This window comes from Doryrhamphus excisus, chromosome 8, assembly GCF_030265055.1.
Source record: "Doryrhamphus excisus isolate RoL2022-K1 chromosome 8, RoL_Dexc_1.0, whole genome shotgun sequence".
Taxonomy (NCBI): domain Eukaryota; kingdom Metazoa; phylum Chordata; class Actinopteri; order Syngnathiformes; family Syngnathidae; genus Doryrhamphus; species Doryrhamphus excisus.
This window is the reverse complement of record NC_080473.1, coordinates 20,049,518-20,067,408: the sequence shown is the minus strand read 5'-3', so window position 1 is coordinate 20,067,408 and position 17,891 is coordinate 20,049,518. Positions and strand designations below refer to the sequence as shown.

Here is a 17,891-nt window from a genome sequence, read left to right as displayed (position 1 = left end):
GCTCAATCAGATGACTCTGATGATGCTCGCTGATAGTTCAGATCTGTCATTTTTCAACAAAGGTTGTTCAGTTATCCTCCAAAATAGCCCACGCTTCACTCTTACTGTGATTGTTTGGAGTCTTGACTGCTCCTTTAAGTTGCAAACTATTCACTTTCCAACTAAAATGTACCATATTATACAAAGAAAATACATTAGTTTATTGGCCGGCACGGTGGTCTCGTGGTTAGCGTGCAGACCTCACAGCTAGGAGACCAGGGTTCAATTCCACCCTCGGCCATCTCTGTGTGGAGTTTGCATGTTCTCCCCGTGCATGCGTGGGTTTTCTCCGGGTACTCCGGTTTCCTCCCCCATTCCAAAAACATGCTAGGTTAATTGGCGACTCCAAATTGTCCATAGGTATGAATGTGAGTGTGAATGGTTGTTTGTCTATATGTGCCCTGTGATTGGCTGGCGACCAGTCCAGGGTGTACCCCGCCTCTCGCCCGAAGACAGCTGGGATAGGCTCCAGTCAACTAAATGTATTTATTGATATTGTTAAAATTGGCATTATGGAGTTGTTATTGTCGATTGTTGCTGACTTTCAGCTGAGAAAGGATGGTCATCTTCAATATTTGTCCAGTTCCTTAATGTCTTCAACAACAAGTACTTTGGATCCCTCCTCTATTTAACGTGTAGATTATGAACTGAAATGGTTGCCGTGACAGAGTTTACTCTTTGTTTTGAATTCTTTGGCAGCCCATTTAGCCAGTAAATTAGTTGGGGAGCCTAATCCCAACAAAATCCCAACTAATTTTGGCTGGAAAGCCAATCACTTTACAGCCAATTTCTACTATAGTAGACACCAAACTTAGTCTAAGGTTAGTTTAAGGTTTTTAAATCTTTGGCAGCCTTTTTATGCAGCAAACTAGTTTGTTCACTCGGTTCACTTTCTATCGGTCAGCAACTTATTGGTCAAATAAGTTCCCTTTTTATAACAGAAAATGATAAAAAAATATTGCTCTTACAGTGCTTACGTTCTGTTTGAATTCTTTGGCAGCCCGTTTAGGCAGGAAATTGGTTGCGGAACCTCATTCCAATCACGTTCCAGCCAAATTGTACTACAGTAGAGAACAAACAAGTCTATAGTAAAAATTGTTCCATGACGTCATCTCTTACAGTGTTTTTTCTTTTTCTTTTGAATTATTTGGCAGCCTGTTTAGGCAGTCGACTAGTCGGGGAACCTCACTCTGTTCACGTTATATTGGTCAACAACAAACTTGCTGATTTTATAACAGAAAATGGTACATATTTTATAACGGAAAATTGTCAAAATTATGATCTTACAGTGTTTACTTTCTGTTTTGAATTCATTGGCAACCTGTTTAGGCGGCAGTTTAATTCCATTCACTTTGTAGCCAAAATGTACAATACTAGAGAACAAACCTGGTTAGTTTATGGTCCAAAATTGTCCAGACTTCTTCTCTTACAGTCTTTACTTTCTGTTTTTAATTCTTTGGCAGCCCGTTTAGGCAGTGAATTAGTTGTGGAACCGCATTCCATTCACTTCCCAGCTAAAAAGTACAATACTAGACCACAAACTTGGTTAGTCTATGGTCCAAAATGGTCCTGACTTATTCTCTTAAAGTGTCTTAACTTTCTGTTTTGAATTCTTTGGCAGGTCATTTCGGCAGTCGGAGAACCTCATTCTATTCACCTTTCAGCCCAAAAGTCCAATATTAGAGAACAAACTTGGTTAATCTGTAGTCCAAAATGGTCCAGACTTCTTCTTGACTTCATCTTCGTTTTTACTCACTTACTTTGAATTCTGCAGCCTGTAGGCAGAAAACTATTTTGGTAACCTCACTCTGTTCACTTTTCATTGAACAACAACAAAGTTGCTTTTGTTATTTATTTTTTTTTACATAAAATTGTAAAAAATGTCGCTGTTGCAGTGTTTACTTTTGGTTTTGAATTCTTTCACAGCCCGTTCAGGTACCAATTTAGTTGGAGAACCTCATTCCATTCACTTTCCGGCCCAAAAAGTCTGACAACAAACTTATTCTAAGGTACAAAATGTCCCATGATATCCTCCCTCACATTGTTTTTACGATCTGCTTTGAATTCTTAGCCAGCCTGTTTCGGAAGCATCCAGCATCTGTACTCACTTCAATCACCTTTTCAGTCAAAAACCAATTTATGGGACAATTGAACAAAAATATATAGTATAATAATCTGCAACATACATATACCAATATCATCATTGAGGTTTATGGTATTAAAGTGACATATTAAATATTACATAATTCCGAGTCTCCCCTTTTATGGGGTGTCAACATCTTCTCTAAATCCTTGTATTATGCCAGATTAAATATCCTCTAATCAGATTACTGGAGATGTATTACATGCCATTCATGCAAAACAATGGCTGGGGAAAATGGGGGGGGGGGGGGGGGGGGGATTTTGCTCTGGGAGACTGCATTGTAAATCTTGTGGGAACTATTTAAAGCAAAATATTGTGTGGGATATTGATTTGTTCAGTATTTGATGTGTACAGATAATGTCCACTTTTGTGTCCAGCAAGTCTTTGGGGTGTTGTCAAGGAGCATCACTGAGCGATTGGTGTAAAAATAGCATAAACAAGGAAGTGAAAGTTAATATAAAACCATTGGAGATCACTTCCTGAAGGACAAATCAGTCACGTGTATGTCATAGGGGGGAATAAACTTTATACTGCTTAACCCTTTAGCTATTTATTTTTGTTATCATTTACAGTACTGACATGGGCTGACTACTGCTTGTCAGTACTTTGAGGGACATATATTTATTCATTTAAGCAAAAGTACCCCTTTCAATTGGATTTGCTGATGTTGAGACATTATTGATTATGGTGGGTCTGTGTCTGTTATGAAGTCCTAGGACTTCAGTGGGACTAACGTTAGCACACCATCCACACCCTCTGGTGCGTTATTTATATCCCGATGGAGCATAAATAAATCCTAAGGTGGGGAAATGGTGCCCTTTCCAACAATCAATCCACGCTCCCTCTGGGGTGGCTAACACAACTCATTAATGTCTCAGATGATAATTGCGTTCATAACACACAGGTTTATTAACGCCATTCATTTCAGCTGTATACAGCAGCTATGTCCAGAACGTGAACACACCACCATTCCTCCATTGAAATAGGATGAGAAAATGTTATACGTTGTTATAATGTTATAACGTTATACAACTTGGGAGTTCACGTGTGTTTTGTTGTTTTTGTGATGCTACCACGGCAGGGTAGCGGTGGAGGTTAGAATAAGTAGGAGGTAAATTGTGACCTGAAACATGGAATCAAAAATGGAATTCCCTGCCACAATATGAGCAGTGCGGCACGGTGGTCGAGTGGTTAGCGCGCAGACCTCACAGCTAGGAGACCAGGGTTCAATTCCACCCTCGGCCATCTCTGTGTGGAGTTTGCATGTTCTCCCCGTGCATGCGTGGGTTTTCTCCGGGTACTCCGGTTTCCTCCCACATTCCAAAAACATGCTAGATTAATTGGTGACTCCAAATTGTCCATAGGTATGAATGTGAATGGTTGTTTGTCTATAAGTGCCTTGTGATTGGCTGGCGACCAGTCCAGGGTGTACCCCGCCTCTCGCCCAAAGACAGCTGGGATAGGCTCCAGCACCCCCCGCGACCCTCGTGAGGAAAAAGCGGTAGAAAATGAATGAATGAATGAATATGAGCAGTCATATATAGGTCAACTGTGATGATAACCATAGACTCACTGCAACAAAATGAGCAATAATGGCGGTTGAGGGGTCAGGTGTGATAATAACCATCCATCCATTTTCTACCGCTTATCCTCATGAAAGGTGCTGGAGCCTATCCCAGCTGTCTTGGGGGGAGAGGCGGGGTCCACCCTGGACTGGTGGCCAGCCAATCACAGGACATGTTCTCCCCTTGCACTGTACTCCGGTTTCCTCCCACATTCCAAAAACATGCTAGGTTAATTGGCCACTCCAAATTGTCCATAGGTATGAATGTGAGTGTGAATGGTTGTTTGTCGATATGTGCCCTGCCATTGTACCGTGCCTCTCGCCTAAAGACAGTTGGGATAGACTCCAGCATGCCCACCACCCTAGTGTCCAGCGACCCATAGAAATATCAATGGATGGATGGATAAACAAATGAATTGATGCCAACATACACTACAAAACAGCCATTCGAGTTCCGTCTCTATGCCTTTGACGGTGTCCAAAGAGTGAGTAATTTTACTTAATTGTAGTTCTATTTAGTTTGTTTTGCAGTCTTATTTTTGTGTGTGCTTTCAATCGGATGCCTGAATGTTTGGCAGAGGTTCTTTTCTGAGCATTTATGTCCCACGACCTTTGTGATTTTGCCTCCCCCACGTGGGGATTTATGATGCAACTATATGGACTCTGTTGCATTTTCGTTGCTTATATGTACTGTACATGGCCAGGTTGGGTGCACCTTCCTTCCACTGTGACCAGTGGCTGCACATCCTCACAGAGTATCTGAGACATTTGGCTTTACCGACTGTGAAAACACAACATTCCTGACTAGTCACACTGGTCAGCCAGGGCCCGCATGTTCAACTTCCCAGCCCCTCCGCCTCTCTGAGCCACAATCGCACCTTCCCGCCAATGCTGGACCCATCAAGAGCGGGAAGAGCTCACCCAGGTGCTTGTGTTTGCTTGTGTATCCATAAACAGTAGATTGTCCCCTTAACAAGCTTCCTCTGCAGTACACAAATGACCTTTGGAAGGCTAATGTGCAGACAATTAGACTTGCACTTTGTCTTGCAGAGTCATGCCATTAAAGTGTGTGTGGGCAATATTATAAAATGGCTGAGTACTTGAGAGATATATGAGGATGAATGAACGCGTGTAAACAACATAAAGCAGCATATGTGGTGCTGCACACCACCAATACGTTAAGCATTATTAAGTAAAGGGCAGGGAATGAAAGTAGTGGAAATGTGCACCGAGGTTGCCATCTGGTGGCAGGATGTCCAAAAAGCATCACTTTTTGAGCCAGAAACTTTCATCTTCATAGAGTGGCATACTGAAATTGTATGTTGTTTTTAAACTTGTTGCCAACTCGTGAAATAAATTATATTGTCATGTTTTCATATGATAGAATTATGTTATTCTTATTTTCCCAATGATTCCTGTTTTTGTCCTTGCATATTGCGTCACTTCCGATGTGCGTTTGGCGGGATTCATTCCTTTGTGGCTACAGGTAAGACTTATTTTCGTCCTTGAAACAAATACACCTTAAAGTGACAAAATACTTCTTTATACACGGCATGAATTGGAATTATTTGCTGTTAGGAGGTCACCTAAGTGTGTTTATATGTAATTTGATCAAGTGCGGCATCTCTGTTCGCTGTCCAATTAGCTGTTTTCAAGCTAGGCTATACAGGATTTGATTAGCCGTGACTTGGTATATTAACAATGCGTCAATTATAAAGCAGATAATGATAGTGTTGCTGTATTGCATTTGTTTCTTTTGTACTGTATGTACCCTCAATGTACAATGACGATGAAGGAATGTATAGGTTTTTGATGGTGTGTATCTAAATGTAAAATATATGTTATTTGACTGAGTATATGTGGAACTAGATTAAATCCATATTAGTTCCAGTTATGCAGATTTTGCCATTCTATATGGGTTTCCCAATTAATGGACAAAAGCATAAGGCTGCTTTTTGCTTACTTCTGTCACAGTGGAGGTTAAAGGGAAAGATGGAATATGAGATGCCAGCTTGAGTGGAGACCTGCCAAAGACGACGACATGGCTAATTTGTAGTGAAAGGCAAGGCTGTCAAGTGAACGTGTTTAGAAAATACAAACATGTAAAGCGAAACAAAAGGAAACACTCAAGCTGCCGTCATCATTCTACAATTCTAGAAAATAATACATAAAACAGGCTGGTCTATGTAGTCCAGGAGGCAGTTTGAGGAAAATAATGTGCTTCCCTGACCACAGGAAACATTTTGTTCCCAAATCTTTCACAAAAAGAAGTTGCGTATTATACTTAGACGACAGAGCTCTGTGCTGTTTTTAAACCTTGTTTTGGAAAACCTAAGAAGCCCTTTTGGCTTCATTTTTAGCACAGTTTCTAAAAGCTGCTACTTGTGTGTCCTTGTACTATATTGTGAACTTTCTGTTATGCAAAAGGACACACAAACAATGTGCTTTTACTTGTATTTTTGCAAAACACAAAAAATCAGATCACAGTAAATACAGACTCAGTCACCCCCCCCCCCCCAATATTGCACTCAGTGCATAGCTCTTTGCCAAGGCCAAGACGTTAACACAAATTGGTTTGATTGTACACTTGTAAGAACATGGAAGAAACCATCAACAGCTTAAGTGGCGGAGGGAAAAAAATCAGTGGATCTGCACATGAATGAGCATCCTCCTAGACCCATGCACCACCCTCCCACCCTCCTAACCATCCTCTGTAGTAGAAGTACCGGCTGGCTTCTTTAACTAATTCTGAAGACAGAACACTTGAATTTGCAAAAAATCTGCACATGGAATTCTGTTTCCAATAATTAAATATGAGGAGTTTTGTGGGGATAATTATGAGAAGACCGATGATTCTCCGTAGTGCCTTAGTCCTCTCTGAGGTAAGCCTCGGGTATGTCTTCCTCATTGTTACTTTTCAGAGTAGCAGCGTGCTGAGTCATGGCCTCCACCTCCAGCACCTTTGCCTCCGCCAACTTCTTATCTGCGTCTTTTGAGACTCTCTCTACCTCCTCAACTTGAGAGCGGGCCAGCTGGATGTTGTTCTGCATGGTGACGGATGCATGCTCAGCCCCTACAAGTACAAACATGTGACCATCATCTCAGTTTCAAACATAAAGTCATCGAGTGGCACTAAATTATCAAATTGGAAGTTGCAAGTGGGACATTTCCTACTACACAGCAGTGTGGAATGCACGCACAAAGCATCACGGTTGCTTTTGCACACCTGAAGCGTACGCTGCCTCGGCTGCCGTTTCACACAACTTGAGGGCGCTGACCCAGACTGACTCGAAACGCTTGCATTCCTCTTGTCTGTCATTGACCTATCACAGTAGAGCATAAACAATTTTCTGCTGGGGTGAAAGGTCGTCTCAACCGTAACAATGCGTGAAAGGCGAAACCAAAGATGACTGTCGACTCACCTCTGCTCGCTGGCCAAGCATCACCTGCCAGATGGAGTCTTCCTCCGCTTGGCTCAGTTTTCCCAGTGAGGCCAGGTAGCGTTTTTGGAGTGCTATGAGTGTATGCACAGCCTGTTTGCCAACAATTGTCTCTGTAAGTTACATTTCCGGTTCTGTGGTTATCATCACACTTTTCCTCTTAGCCATCACTGGTTCTCTTTTGTGTGGTGCAACAAAACCATTATGATGCCTGAGATGAAGTCTCCTGATGTAATTACAGTTTGAATGCGTTTTGACTTTTGAGGCATATTTTTGCAGAAATTTTGGGATGAACTCCCAGAGTGACATTTAGCTTTTTTCATCCAACTCACCTTTGAATACTCTGTGATGGCATCTATGAGTGCTAAAGTGGTCTGAGACAGGAATGTGCTGGAACTGTCCGTAACCAAAGAGGCTGCTCTTCTGATCAGAGATTCGTGAGAGAGACTTTGAACCTGCAGCACAGAACCAACTATCCCACTCACAAACAAGTAACAATGGAGGACAAAATGCTGTAATACACCCGTTTCTTACCTGAGTGAAAGGTACGGCGCACAAAAGGCCACCGCCCACAACTAGAGATGTGGCACTTGTGCATACAATGTTTCTCCATCTTCCCACCTTGTGTCCTGCAGGTTTGCTGCTCCTGCACAGTATGCGCGCATTGCTTCTGCAAAATATACACACACATACATGTATTAGTACTTTTCGACAAGAGGAGAACTATGATCTCAGGGAAAAACTAAACTTGAAACACATACGTGAGAACAATGTGATAAAGCCACAGCATTTCTGTATGTGGAATCAAATTTTGGAACAGCCCAAGGAAGGAACTCAAGCAATGACTAAAAGACTAAACAGTTTGCAAAACACAAGGAAGAAGAGCCTTGAACTAGTTCTGTTATGTTTCTGTGCTTATTATTATACTGACAATTATATATGGTTATTATGATCTAACTATGATCTAGTTATATTACCAGGGCTCGACAATAACGTTGTACCGATGGCCCGGGGCAAGTTAAAACAAAATTGGGGCAAGTAAATCCAATCAGTGATATTCCCGTCGGGCAAGTGCACTTTAGCATGCCGTACTGCCAAGAGTTTTTTTTTAAAGCGGTTCTTGTTGGGTGTTGGTAAAACACGGACTGCGTAATTCCGGTGGTAATTTGCAAACCAATCCTTGCAAATCTTGAAATGGACCAATCAGAATCGTTTTTTTAGACCGCGGTCCATAATCCACAATCCACGTTTTACCCACACCCGTTCTTGTTCGCGATCAACCAATCAGCGATCGTTTTACTAGGAAAACATCTATCATGGCGTCCCTGCCAACATGGTCTAATTCTTCAACAACTTGTGAAGGAAAACATCAAAAAGTGATGAACCAGTGCCTCCTAAACAAGTATTTTATTAGCGGCAGCCAATCAAATGATGGCACAGGTGAGTGAATCACATTGCTGTGACAATTTGAAGTGGTCACAATGAAACACCACCCATTAGATCCAATACCAAGTGCTGATTTTGCACAAGCTACAAAATCTAGCGGTTTCATTTCTCGGTGTATTTTTCTCACCTTTGCTTCACAAATTATTGTTTGACCATTGAGCATTTTTTTGTGGATTAAAAACACTTTACTAGTACACAAATGTGTCTATTCAATAATGTTTCATTGTGGTGCACAACTTATAAATATCACTGCTTACTACGACTACCATGTGTAAGGTAGCATGGCTTGCCATGTTAACATACATCTCCACAAATTTTCAGACATTCCTCCAAATACAATGCATCAGTACTATTATCTGATGAATTATCAGCATATATTGATATATGATATCATTATGGCAGTCTTTTCATTTTACATGGGGCAAGTTCGGGCAAGTAGTTCTCACCTTAAGGATTCCCCATGGGCAAGTCATTTTTGTTTTTAACGTAGAGCCCTGATTACCATATTGCTATGTTACCTCATCGCTTTTCTATGTATGGAAAAGATCACATATGAAATACAGGAAGTGAAGAAATGTACTTCAACTGATGTGAACCGATGGGGGGTTAGATTAAATAAACTTTCCTTCCTTCCTGGAACTATGATTAGAATTATGTGGTGTGTTCCATTGTCAATTTTATGCATGTTCAAATAACAGTAAACAGTGACCATTATAATTTCCAATGATTAAATCTGTAATCTTTGTGAGCATTAGCATGTTTGCTGATACAACTCTACCCAATCTCATTAGCTTGAGCAGGTGTACTTAATATTGTTGCTTGGCAGCTAACTTGTCTACATTAATAGTACCTACACTAAAGCAAGACCAGTTATTTTAAAGGTCTTATGTGTAGATACGTCTGTATTTAATTATGCTATTCTGCATTTTTACTTTTGTTTGCGCACCTATTGCGTCAACCTACGACAATGACTTCCGGTTTACGTCCCGGCCAAATACCAACGTCTAATTCATCGTTTTTCTTCCTAAAATACACAGTTGTTTGTAATTTGTTTTGACACTTCGCCGTGGCAGAGTAATAAAACGTCATGTTAACTTAAACACGTCCACCTACCGTAAGAAACGTAGGAAGGCTGTTCCCCTACCGAGTGCGGCCATGTTGGTCCGCCACAATAAAGACTTCCCCAAACACGTCATTATTTCCTGTTAGACGTCCGGTGTCTGCTGCCCTCTTGTGATCTGAAGGTTCCACAATATATTATTTATGCAACACTAACAATGTATATATCTAAAAACAGAAACCAAATATGTTGTAGCTACATATTTGCATACTCTTGGAATGGCTGTTCTGGTTCTTTTATTTGGTTATATGGTATAGGCAATACATTAACAATTGCTGTCATTTATGATGCAGATATTGTTACATTAATAGCAAACGAAACTGAACGTAGTTGGAATGATTTAACAATGTTATGTTATAAAGTGTTTTTTTATTTTTTCATTTCCATTATTGTCTCATTTGATTGTGTTGGTGTGCTTAATGATGTGAATGCAGCAGCATATGAGATGTTTTATGATTCCAAATATTGCTTTATCACCGCCGCCTGATGAAATCTGTGGGTGCGTGATAGGTGCTACATAAACATCAGCATCGTCTTTGGCTTGTTAATGGTGCAATTTGGCTCATAATTATTAGCCGTGGACTTAATTATTAATAGGTCTACTCCTGACACTACATCGGAGAAAAACAAGCCGCGACTTAACTCATCAGAGGATCAATTGAATAATTTATGAACACCTTTTGCAGTTAATGAGTTTCAAGGGGGTGTTTTACGTTCACTTTGGAGTCCAAATTCATATGGGGGACTTGAGTGGCACCAACACAATATCCCCCCTTGAGTCCTCTTAGCTGCTGCCGATGACTGCACAAGCAAACTTTTCAATGTCAAACAAACAAAATACCATAGTGTCAATTACATTTGAAAGAAATGTCGATTCAATTGAAATACACAGATGTTTTTTTATTGTTTATGATGACATCTGAACAATGAAAAGAGGAAGCAAACAATACATAACAACATTTATTTCAAGAAAACTACATAAAAATATGACACCAAGCAGCCAGACGTTTGATTGTCAAGAACACAAAGTCGCAGCCTTATTTCATTCATAACACAACAGCACATCATTCTCATAATGTCAGGTCATCTTCCTTGTTTACCCTGTAGCTCAAACAGCATTTATTCATCAAATAAATAGTCTTAAATAAAGATCAATGCCACAAGAATTCTATATTGTAATTCATATGATATTATTGCCTGGATGTGGATGTATTCTTTCATCTTAGTCCTCTCGTAAATAAGCCTCATGGATCTCGTGTTCCCCGCAGCCCTCCAAGGAGGAGGCATACTCGGCCATCCTTTGGATCTCTTCTACTTTGGTCTCAGCCAGCTTCTTATCCGCCTCAGCTGACAGTTTACGGGCCTCGTCCACATGGGATTGGGCCAGCTGGACGTTGGCCCTCAGTGTGATGGAGGCCTGTTGGGCTCCTGAAGTGTACGCCGCCTCCGCCGCCATTTTGCACAAGTTGACCGCCTTGATCCAAGTATTCTCTGAACGTTTACATTCAGAGAGCTGCTCGCTAACCTGTGGTGTTAGTATCAGACAAGAGGAACATTAACATAATAATATGAGAGCAATGCTTGTTTCTGATGTCGAGTGTCCCATAAAGTGTTAAACTGGGCTTGTTGTCACTGGTTTCTAGACTGACCTCTGCCTTTTGTTTGAAGATGGCCTGCTGGAGAGAGTCTTCCTCTGCAGGGCTCAGTTTTCCCAGCGAGACCAGATAACGTCTCTGCAGAGCAATCCGTGTGTGGAGAGCCTGAGTGGAGACAAACATGATACACTGTAAACACACATAAACGACCAAGTTTAATAATACTAACAATAGCTTTATATTTGAAATAAGATTGTAAAATAGATACATTATACCAATTCCAAAAGCACTTGAAAATATACACTACAGTAATCCTTGGATATATCGGACTCGGATATATCGGAAATTCGCTCACAACGGACAGATAAAAAAGAACCGATTTTTCTGTAATGCATTTCCAATAAAAATTCATTGCATATATCGGATTTTTTATAACGGATTTTGCCTATTTCGGACAAAATCTCCAGTCCCGTTCCAATGCATTTCCATTAAATTTCCCTCGCATATATCGGATGGCCGCATCGTGGCGCTCCGATTCGCCGAATCGTGACAGGCCGCTATACGACGTCATTTGCAGCGTTTGCAGCGTTGCCTGCGCGTCCAGTTACATTGGAAACATAGTCAAGGAAGTGCCTTTTTATAACAGATAAAATCCGATTTACGCATATACCGGATATAAATCTGATATATGCGTAAAACGGACATTTTCCGGTATACGCATATAACGGATTTCGCTTATATCGGACAAAACCAGTGGGAACAATTGAATCCGATATATCCGAGGTTTACTGTACTAAAAATTTTTTCAATCATATGCACCATACATGTACTAAAAATAAAAAAAAATAGACATATATACGTATGTGCACAGGGGAGTTGATTGAAAAATATCCAGTATATTATACATATATATTTATAAACATTGAAATAGTTAGACCATTGAGTTGTGCATGTTGTTTTGTTTTGACTCGCATTAGGTACACTACCAAAAACTGACAGGATTCTAATGCTCAGTTTTGATTTTGTCTTACCTCTGCCAAGGCACAAATGGGCTAATATTAACAGAACATATGAAGCATATTCATCTATTTAGTGTATAAACTTCTACACTGACTTCCACATAGCATTGTGGAAGGGGTGGCTGTGGTACATTGAAACATTGGTGTTCCGTACATGTTGGTGTATTGGCCTATGTGGAGATGCACATGAGCTTTAATATACAACATATTTAACTAGCTTTTGGCAATCATCCTGCTCCAAACCTGCTAGAGTTCTTGTACTGGATGTCATGAGCTAGTCACATGATTTAAAAAGTCACCTTTGTATAGTTGGCAAAGGCATCCATGAGAGCCAAAGTGCTCTGCGAGAGAAGGGTGCTTGTGCTGTCGGTGACCACAGAGGCCGCTCTTCTGATCAAGGAGCAGTAAGTAAGTTGCTCTGTTTGCTAGAAGAAGATATTTTAGGTTACCTTTGACATGATCATATGAATAGCAAGAGAAATATAGACGAATCTACCTGTATCGAGGGGCTCAAAGATGCTGTGCTTGTGTGCGCCGCTTCCTTCCATTGCACCGTGTTCCTGTTTGTGGCCTTTCTACTGCTGGTGTAGGCACAGGCGGAACTGCTGTTAGGGGACAAAGGAAGTGAGCAAGCAAAGAGCCATGGTTTCATGGCTTGTAAGCATGGAGATAGATAGATATCGTTAAATGTACTGTACCTGAGGATGCGGCTGCAAGCTGCTCTCCCCCTGGGGATGCTCCTGTCACTCTGCAGCGCCAAAACATCTGCCTGCGACCTCAAAAGTCCTCCTGCGGCCCGGCTGGCACAGGCTGAGCACTGTCGTACTGTTTGCATCTTGCAGTCAGTCTACTAATTTCTGTTAAAAAAATCTTCTAAGAGCTTTCTCTGGCTTGCTATCTGCCTTTTTCTGCTGCCGCTTTGCTGCTTTGGCTTCCCCTTGTCACGCACCGCTTGTATTTATGCAGCCACTGGCTCCATCCCATTGCGTAAAAGTCATTGATCTGTTGACTCTGACTGCAAATGTGCGCATTTAGCTTTATCTCGCGAAAGAACACAGACACTACCTACGTGCAGATTGCAGTTGGTCAGGAGTAAACCACTCTCACCCCTTTGTGCACATTGATGGAAGTGCTGTTAGCAGGAAATAAAGATTCTGGTTAACTAATCATCATCATCATTTATGCATCCACAACATGTGTCACCATGCTTAATTATAGACACACAAAGCAGTCTGCAATTTAGCTTTCTCTGCGGCTGCATTGAGATGTGCATTTTTCAATGGTCTGCATCCGAATGCAAAAATGCACACAATTTGAACTGATCCTATAATAACTACCAAAACTACCAAAAACTGTTACCATGACAATGTTAAAGTTTGCTGGAAGTCATCTGGAAGATGCTTGCAAATTCAACAATGTTCATTCTGAAAATGTTAAAGATTATTGGAATAATACATATCAAATTATTTATTTCAGGTGAGGATCTGCCTCCCCTGCAGCCATTTTGTTATTTTATTACAGAATGCTAACTGTTTTTATAGCATACATACAGTTTATTAAAAAAAACAACTGATATTTGCGAGACTAAAGCTCAATGATCCTATCAAGACTACATCTGTGCATGCTTTCCTTTGGCTTGTTTAGTGTTTATTAGTGATGCCGGTCAGAGAAGAGTACATGTGTGATGATAGTCATAGAACATTAGCAGTGGCATGTACTGACGCAAAGTGACAGAAGTGGTATGCACAGTCAATAAAATAAGAGGAACAGAATTAACGTTTTTTAACATTCATTAGTTTACTTTGTACCGCCTGAAGTCAGCTGGGATAGGCTCCAGCATCCCGCTGCTCAACCTTCATTTGAGCTGAGGATCGTCCCGTGTCTTGATGGACAGCAAATCGGATTCTCTGGCTTTTGGGTCTACCACTTGATTGAGTTTTTTTGTTCTGTTTGTCTTCATGCATCCAACCTTAGCAGAGGTCTGCCAGAGGCCTTCCTTATGCAGCTCAATAATATGAATATACGTATATACCATATACACGATTTTGCTTTTAAAGGCTATGTCTTTTTCCACTGGTCTGCAAATTTTCATCAGTGGGGTATGTCTGTCTGAATTCCTGTCTGAATTCTGAATGTGTGGGTGTGGCGACTGGACTCTGGGGCAATTCTGCTTGAGCCCTATGAACTCCGCCTAACAACAAGAACAGGAAATTGATTTGCGTCGCTTTGTCTGCTTGTCAAAAAGTTACAGTACTTCAGTGCGGAAGTTGTATGTTGTATTCTCCATGCAGTTTATAGGATTGTTGGAAAATTACTTTTTAGATTTTTAACAAGCACGGCAGTACTGAATTTATCTTCCTGTAAAAAAGCCACTGTATTTATCTGGACATATGTACAACAATGAAAGTTTTAATATACCATTATTCATCCACAATCCACCGCAAAAAATGTGATTTGCCAGTTCTCTGGCAATGGCATTAATGCCGTGTAAGATGTCCTGCTGCTATTTGCTCTGAGAGTTTGTTTTGGACTGTTGCTTCGCTGCGGTCCAATCCCCAACAGTGTATCCAGCGGTGACGCAGAAGTAAGGCGCTCCCAGCAGAGTCAATGTGTTTGGCAAACAGTGGAGAACATCAGGGTTGTGCAATTAGACCCTGGCAGCTTGACGTTAATGATAAGCTTGTCTGGTAATTATTAAAAAAGAGTGATCTAGAGACGGGGGACTGTGGTGACGCATCTAATCTCTATACAGTTGCGTGAGACAATGGAGAGAAAAAAAACCCAAGATGAAGTACATTAAAAATGTATTGCCCAGTTACAAAAGACTTGAGTGCAGGGACTTCTGCGGTCTCAAGTGAACCCACCTGAACAGTACCAGTCACATCTTCATCATCATCATCATCACAGTCAACATGGCCAGCATCCATCGAACCTGGATACCTTTCATTTAAGGGTCATTTTGCCACATTCATCTGATTAGTGCATGCATGTGATGTTTTTCACTGTCGTGTTTGGACCCTGTGACATCATTACAACATCACAACCTGTTTACAGTGTAGCACGATATCCAGTGGGGAACCACAATTGGTTCCATTACTGGATGGAACGTCACACAGCTTTCACATAGACCAGGGGTGCTCACACTTTTTCAGCATGCGAGCTACTTTTAAAATGACCGAGTCAAAATGATCTACCCACTACAAAAATGCAAAACATCTATTTATTTTCAAATGTATTGAGGATTATTTGTACGTACAATGTATGTTGATGTACCTTACATAACCAAATGAGCCAATATTGCAAAACACACATAATTAACTATTAACATTTTTTGTAATTACCTGAGTTTACTTTGATGACTTGCACTGAATTGAACCAGCCAGGGATGCATAGTCCGGACAGTAGCTGCTGATAGCCAGCCTCAAGCACACTTCCAAATGTTTATCAGTCATGGATAATATCCGTATCACAATATCCGTATAATATTCCATATCCGTATGGAAGTGATATGTTTTTTGCCTTTTTACTTGGTCCAGTTTTTGCCTTTTTACTTGGTCCAGCTCCTTCACTCATTTTAGTGACCATAAACTTTAGCGAGGGCTTAAAATCTCGCAATTCGCCGACTAGCTTAGCACTTTGCATCGTTGTTTACGCATGAGCGGTGACCTAAAGGTCAAAATTCAGTTGTCATCTGACTGGTTGTCCTGTATGTCAATCAAGTAACGGGGATGGATGATAGGCTGACATCGTAAGTTCTGCTGCACTTAGAGACGTTGTTTGATTTGATTGGTCGCCCGAAGGGCAACATTCAGTTGTCATCTGAATGGCTGCCCTGTATATCAATCAAGTGACGGCATTGATGCTGGGATGATATTTTTTTAATGTCACGCCGCGATCGACCAGCGATCGACCAGCGATCGACCAGTACCACCTCCGCGATCGACCGGTAGCTCGCGATCGACTTAATGAGCACCCCTGACATAGACAGTATGATTGTCTTCTCTCTGTAAATATGAGGTGTTCAAACTTCTCATGCTAAACAAACTCAAAGGATGTGGGGGGGCATTTTTAATGTTGTGAACAGGCTAAAAACATTTGATGACCCTGCACCACCTGAAGCTCCAGTGTTCCTTATCATGATGGACCCCATTCCACTGTGCCGGGTAGAAAACATGTCAGGTGGATCTCCTTGTCATGCCACCTGGACCACCAAGGTTACATTTTTTTCTCATCAGAGAATGAAACTTTTTTCCACCCTTCAATGTCCCATTTTGATGCGCCCTGGCAAAGTCTAAACGAGCAGTTTTGTGGCGTTGAAGGAGACAACGTCTTCGTTTTTTTTTGTTTTTGAAACCTTTTTCCCACAGATGCTGTCTGACAGTTATTGCACTGCAGTCGGCACCAGTAAGGGTCTTCATTTGGGTCCAGGACCGCCCTGTGTCTTGACGGACATCCACTCGGATCCTTCATAATGCTCAGGGTCTGGGCTGCACGGTGTACGAGTGGTTAGCGCGCAGGCCACACAGCTAGGAGACCCGAGTTCCGGGTACTCCGGTTTCCTCCCACATTCCAAAAACATGCTAGGTTAATTGGCCACTCCAAATTGTCCATAGGTATGAATGTGAGTGTGAATGGTTGTTTGTCTATTTGACATGACACTCGTCTCATATTCATCTTTTGATGTCAAACCAAAAACAGCAAAAATAATTACATTTACCTCACTGCTCCAGTACTTCTAGATGGATATGTATTCAAACAATTATCACAAATAGTGTCACAAAATTACAAGTATTAGTTTATTGGAGACTGTTACTGACTAATGCTCCATTGACATTTATTAAAATTACATTTTAAAAAGTCATATTACATTTTTTTCATCGATGAAATTGAACAAATTGAAACCTTAATACATTGTTGTGAAAGTCTTTGGTTTTCTGGCATTATGTAAATGATAACTATGATGCTTTATGAAGAAAGCATCTCAAGGCCATTTGGACCAAAGTAATAGTCTAATAATAAGGCTGAGGACATCAGATGAAAGTGGAAACGCATCCTGGATCTGATTCTCACTGAGGACACGCCTCATGATGACAAGGTACGCTCTTGTGTTGTTTCTAACGTCAATAATTTTATATACAGTTTTTATTGTCTTATGATATACGTATGATGATTGTTAGAATAAAATGTAAATACAATTATTATAGGGGTTGTTTTCTATATGTGCCCTGCGACCAGTCCAGGGTGTACCCCGCCTGGAGCCTGAAGACAGCTGGGATAGGCTCCAGCACCATCCCGACCCTCGTGAGGATAAGCGGTAGAAAATGAATGAATGAATTATTATAGTGTTAGTTATCACCCTTATATTCGTTTGCTTAGACCAGGGGTCGGGAACCTTTTTGGCTACAAGAGCCATGAAGACCAGATATTTTAAAATGTGTATCTGTGAGAGCCATATACATTTTTTTAAACATTGAATGCAATAAAATGTGTGCATTTTTATGTAAGACCAACAGTTTTAGATATAA

The 17,891-nt window shown here is 40.9% G+C and overlaps 2 protein-coding genes across 3 annotated transcripts; both read right to left on the bottom strand.

Moving 5' to 3' along the window:
- Positions 1-5,645: 5,645 nt before the first annotated feature.
- Positions 5,646-9,894, bottom strand: LOC131134711 (diablo IAP-binding mitochondrial protein-like). Its single transcript, XM_058080273.1, has 6 exons — positions 9,746-9,894; positions 7,721-7,856; positions 7,519-7,641; positions 7,169-7,279; positions 6,973-7,069; positions 5,646-6,819 (listed from the first exon to the last, which is right to left on the bottom strand). Exons 1-6 carry the CDS (start codon positions 9,826-9,828, stop codon positions 6,614-6,616), a joined length of 756 nt encoding a protein of 251 aa, XP_057936256.1. The 5' UTR covers positions 9,829-9,894; the 3' UTR covers positions 5,646-6,613.
- Positions 9,895-10,631: 737 nt separating this feature from the next.
- LOC131134710 (diablo IAP-binding mitochondrial protein-like) lies at positions 10,632-13,318 on the bottom strand. Of its 2 annotated transcripts, none has more exons than XM_058080272.1 (5): positions 13,065-13,318; positions 12,863-12,968; positions 12,666-12,791; positions 11,402-11,512; positions 10,632-11,277 (listed from the first exon to the last, which is right to left on the bottom strand). In XM_058080272.1, exons 1-5 carry the CDS (start codon positions 13,199-13,201, stop codon positions 10,975-10,977), a joined length of 783 nt encoding a protein of 260 aa, XP_057936255.1. In that variant the 5' UTR covers positions 13,202-13,318; the 3' UTR covers positions 10,632-10,974. The 2 variants fall into 2 exon arrangements, with proteins under 2 accessions (XP_057936255.1, XP_057936254.1); XM_058080271.1 differs by having other exon boundaries at positions 12,863-12,971; positions 13,065-13,317.
- Between the last annotated feature and the right edge of the window lie 4,573 nt (positions 13,319-17,891).

What these genes read in the sequence shown, in the direction of transcription:
- LOC131134711 (XM_058080273.1), bottom strand. Translation starts at nt 9,828, where the DNA reads ATGACGTGTTTGGGGAAGTCTTTATTGTGGCGGACCAACATGGCCGCA. An exon ending in GCGCCGTACCTTTCACTCAG is followed by an intron (nt 7,642 to 7,720) that starts GTAAGAAACGGG and finishes TCTGTGCTGCAG; the next exon opens with GTTCAAAGTCTCTCTCACGA. An exon ending in TGCTTGGCCAGCGAGCAGAG is followed by an intron (nt 7,070 to 7,168) that starts GTGAGTCGACAG and finishes CTACTGTGATAG; the next exon opens with GTCAATGACAGACAAGAGGA.
- LOC131134710 (XM_058080271.1), bottom strand. Translation starts at nt 13,201, where the DNA reads ATGCAAACAGTACGACAGTGCTCAGCCTGTGCCAGCCGGGCCGCAGGA. An exon ending in GCTTGCAGCCGCATCCTCAG is followed by an intron (nt 12,972 to 13,064) that starts GTACAGTACATT and finishes GTCCCCTAACAG; the next exon opens with CAGTTCCGCCTGTGCCTACA. An exon ending in CTTTGAGCCCCTCGATACAG is followed by an intron (nt 12,792 to 12,862) that starts GTAGATTCGTCT and finishes ATCTTCTTCTAG; the next exon opens with CAAACAGAGCAACTTACTTA.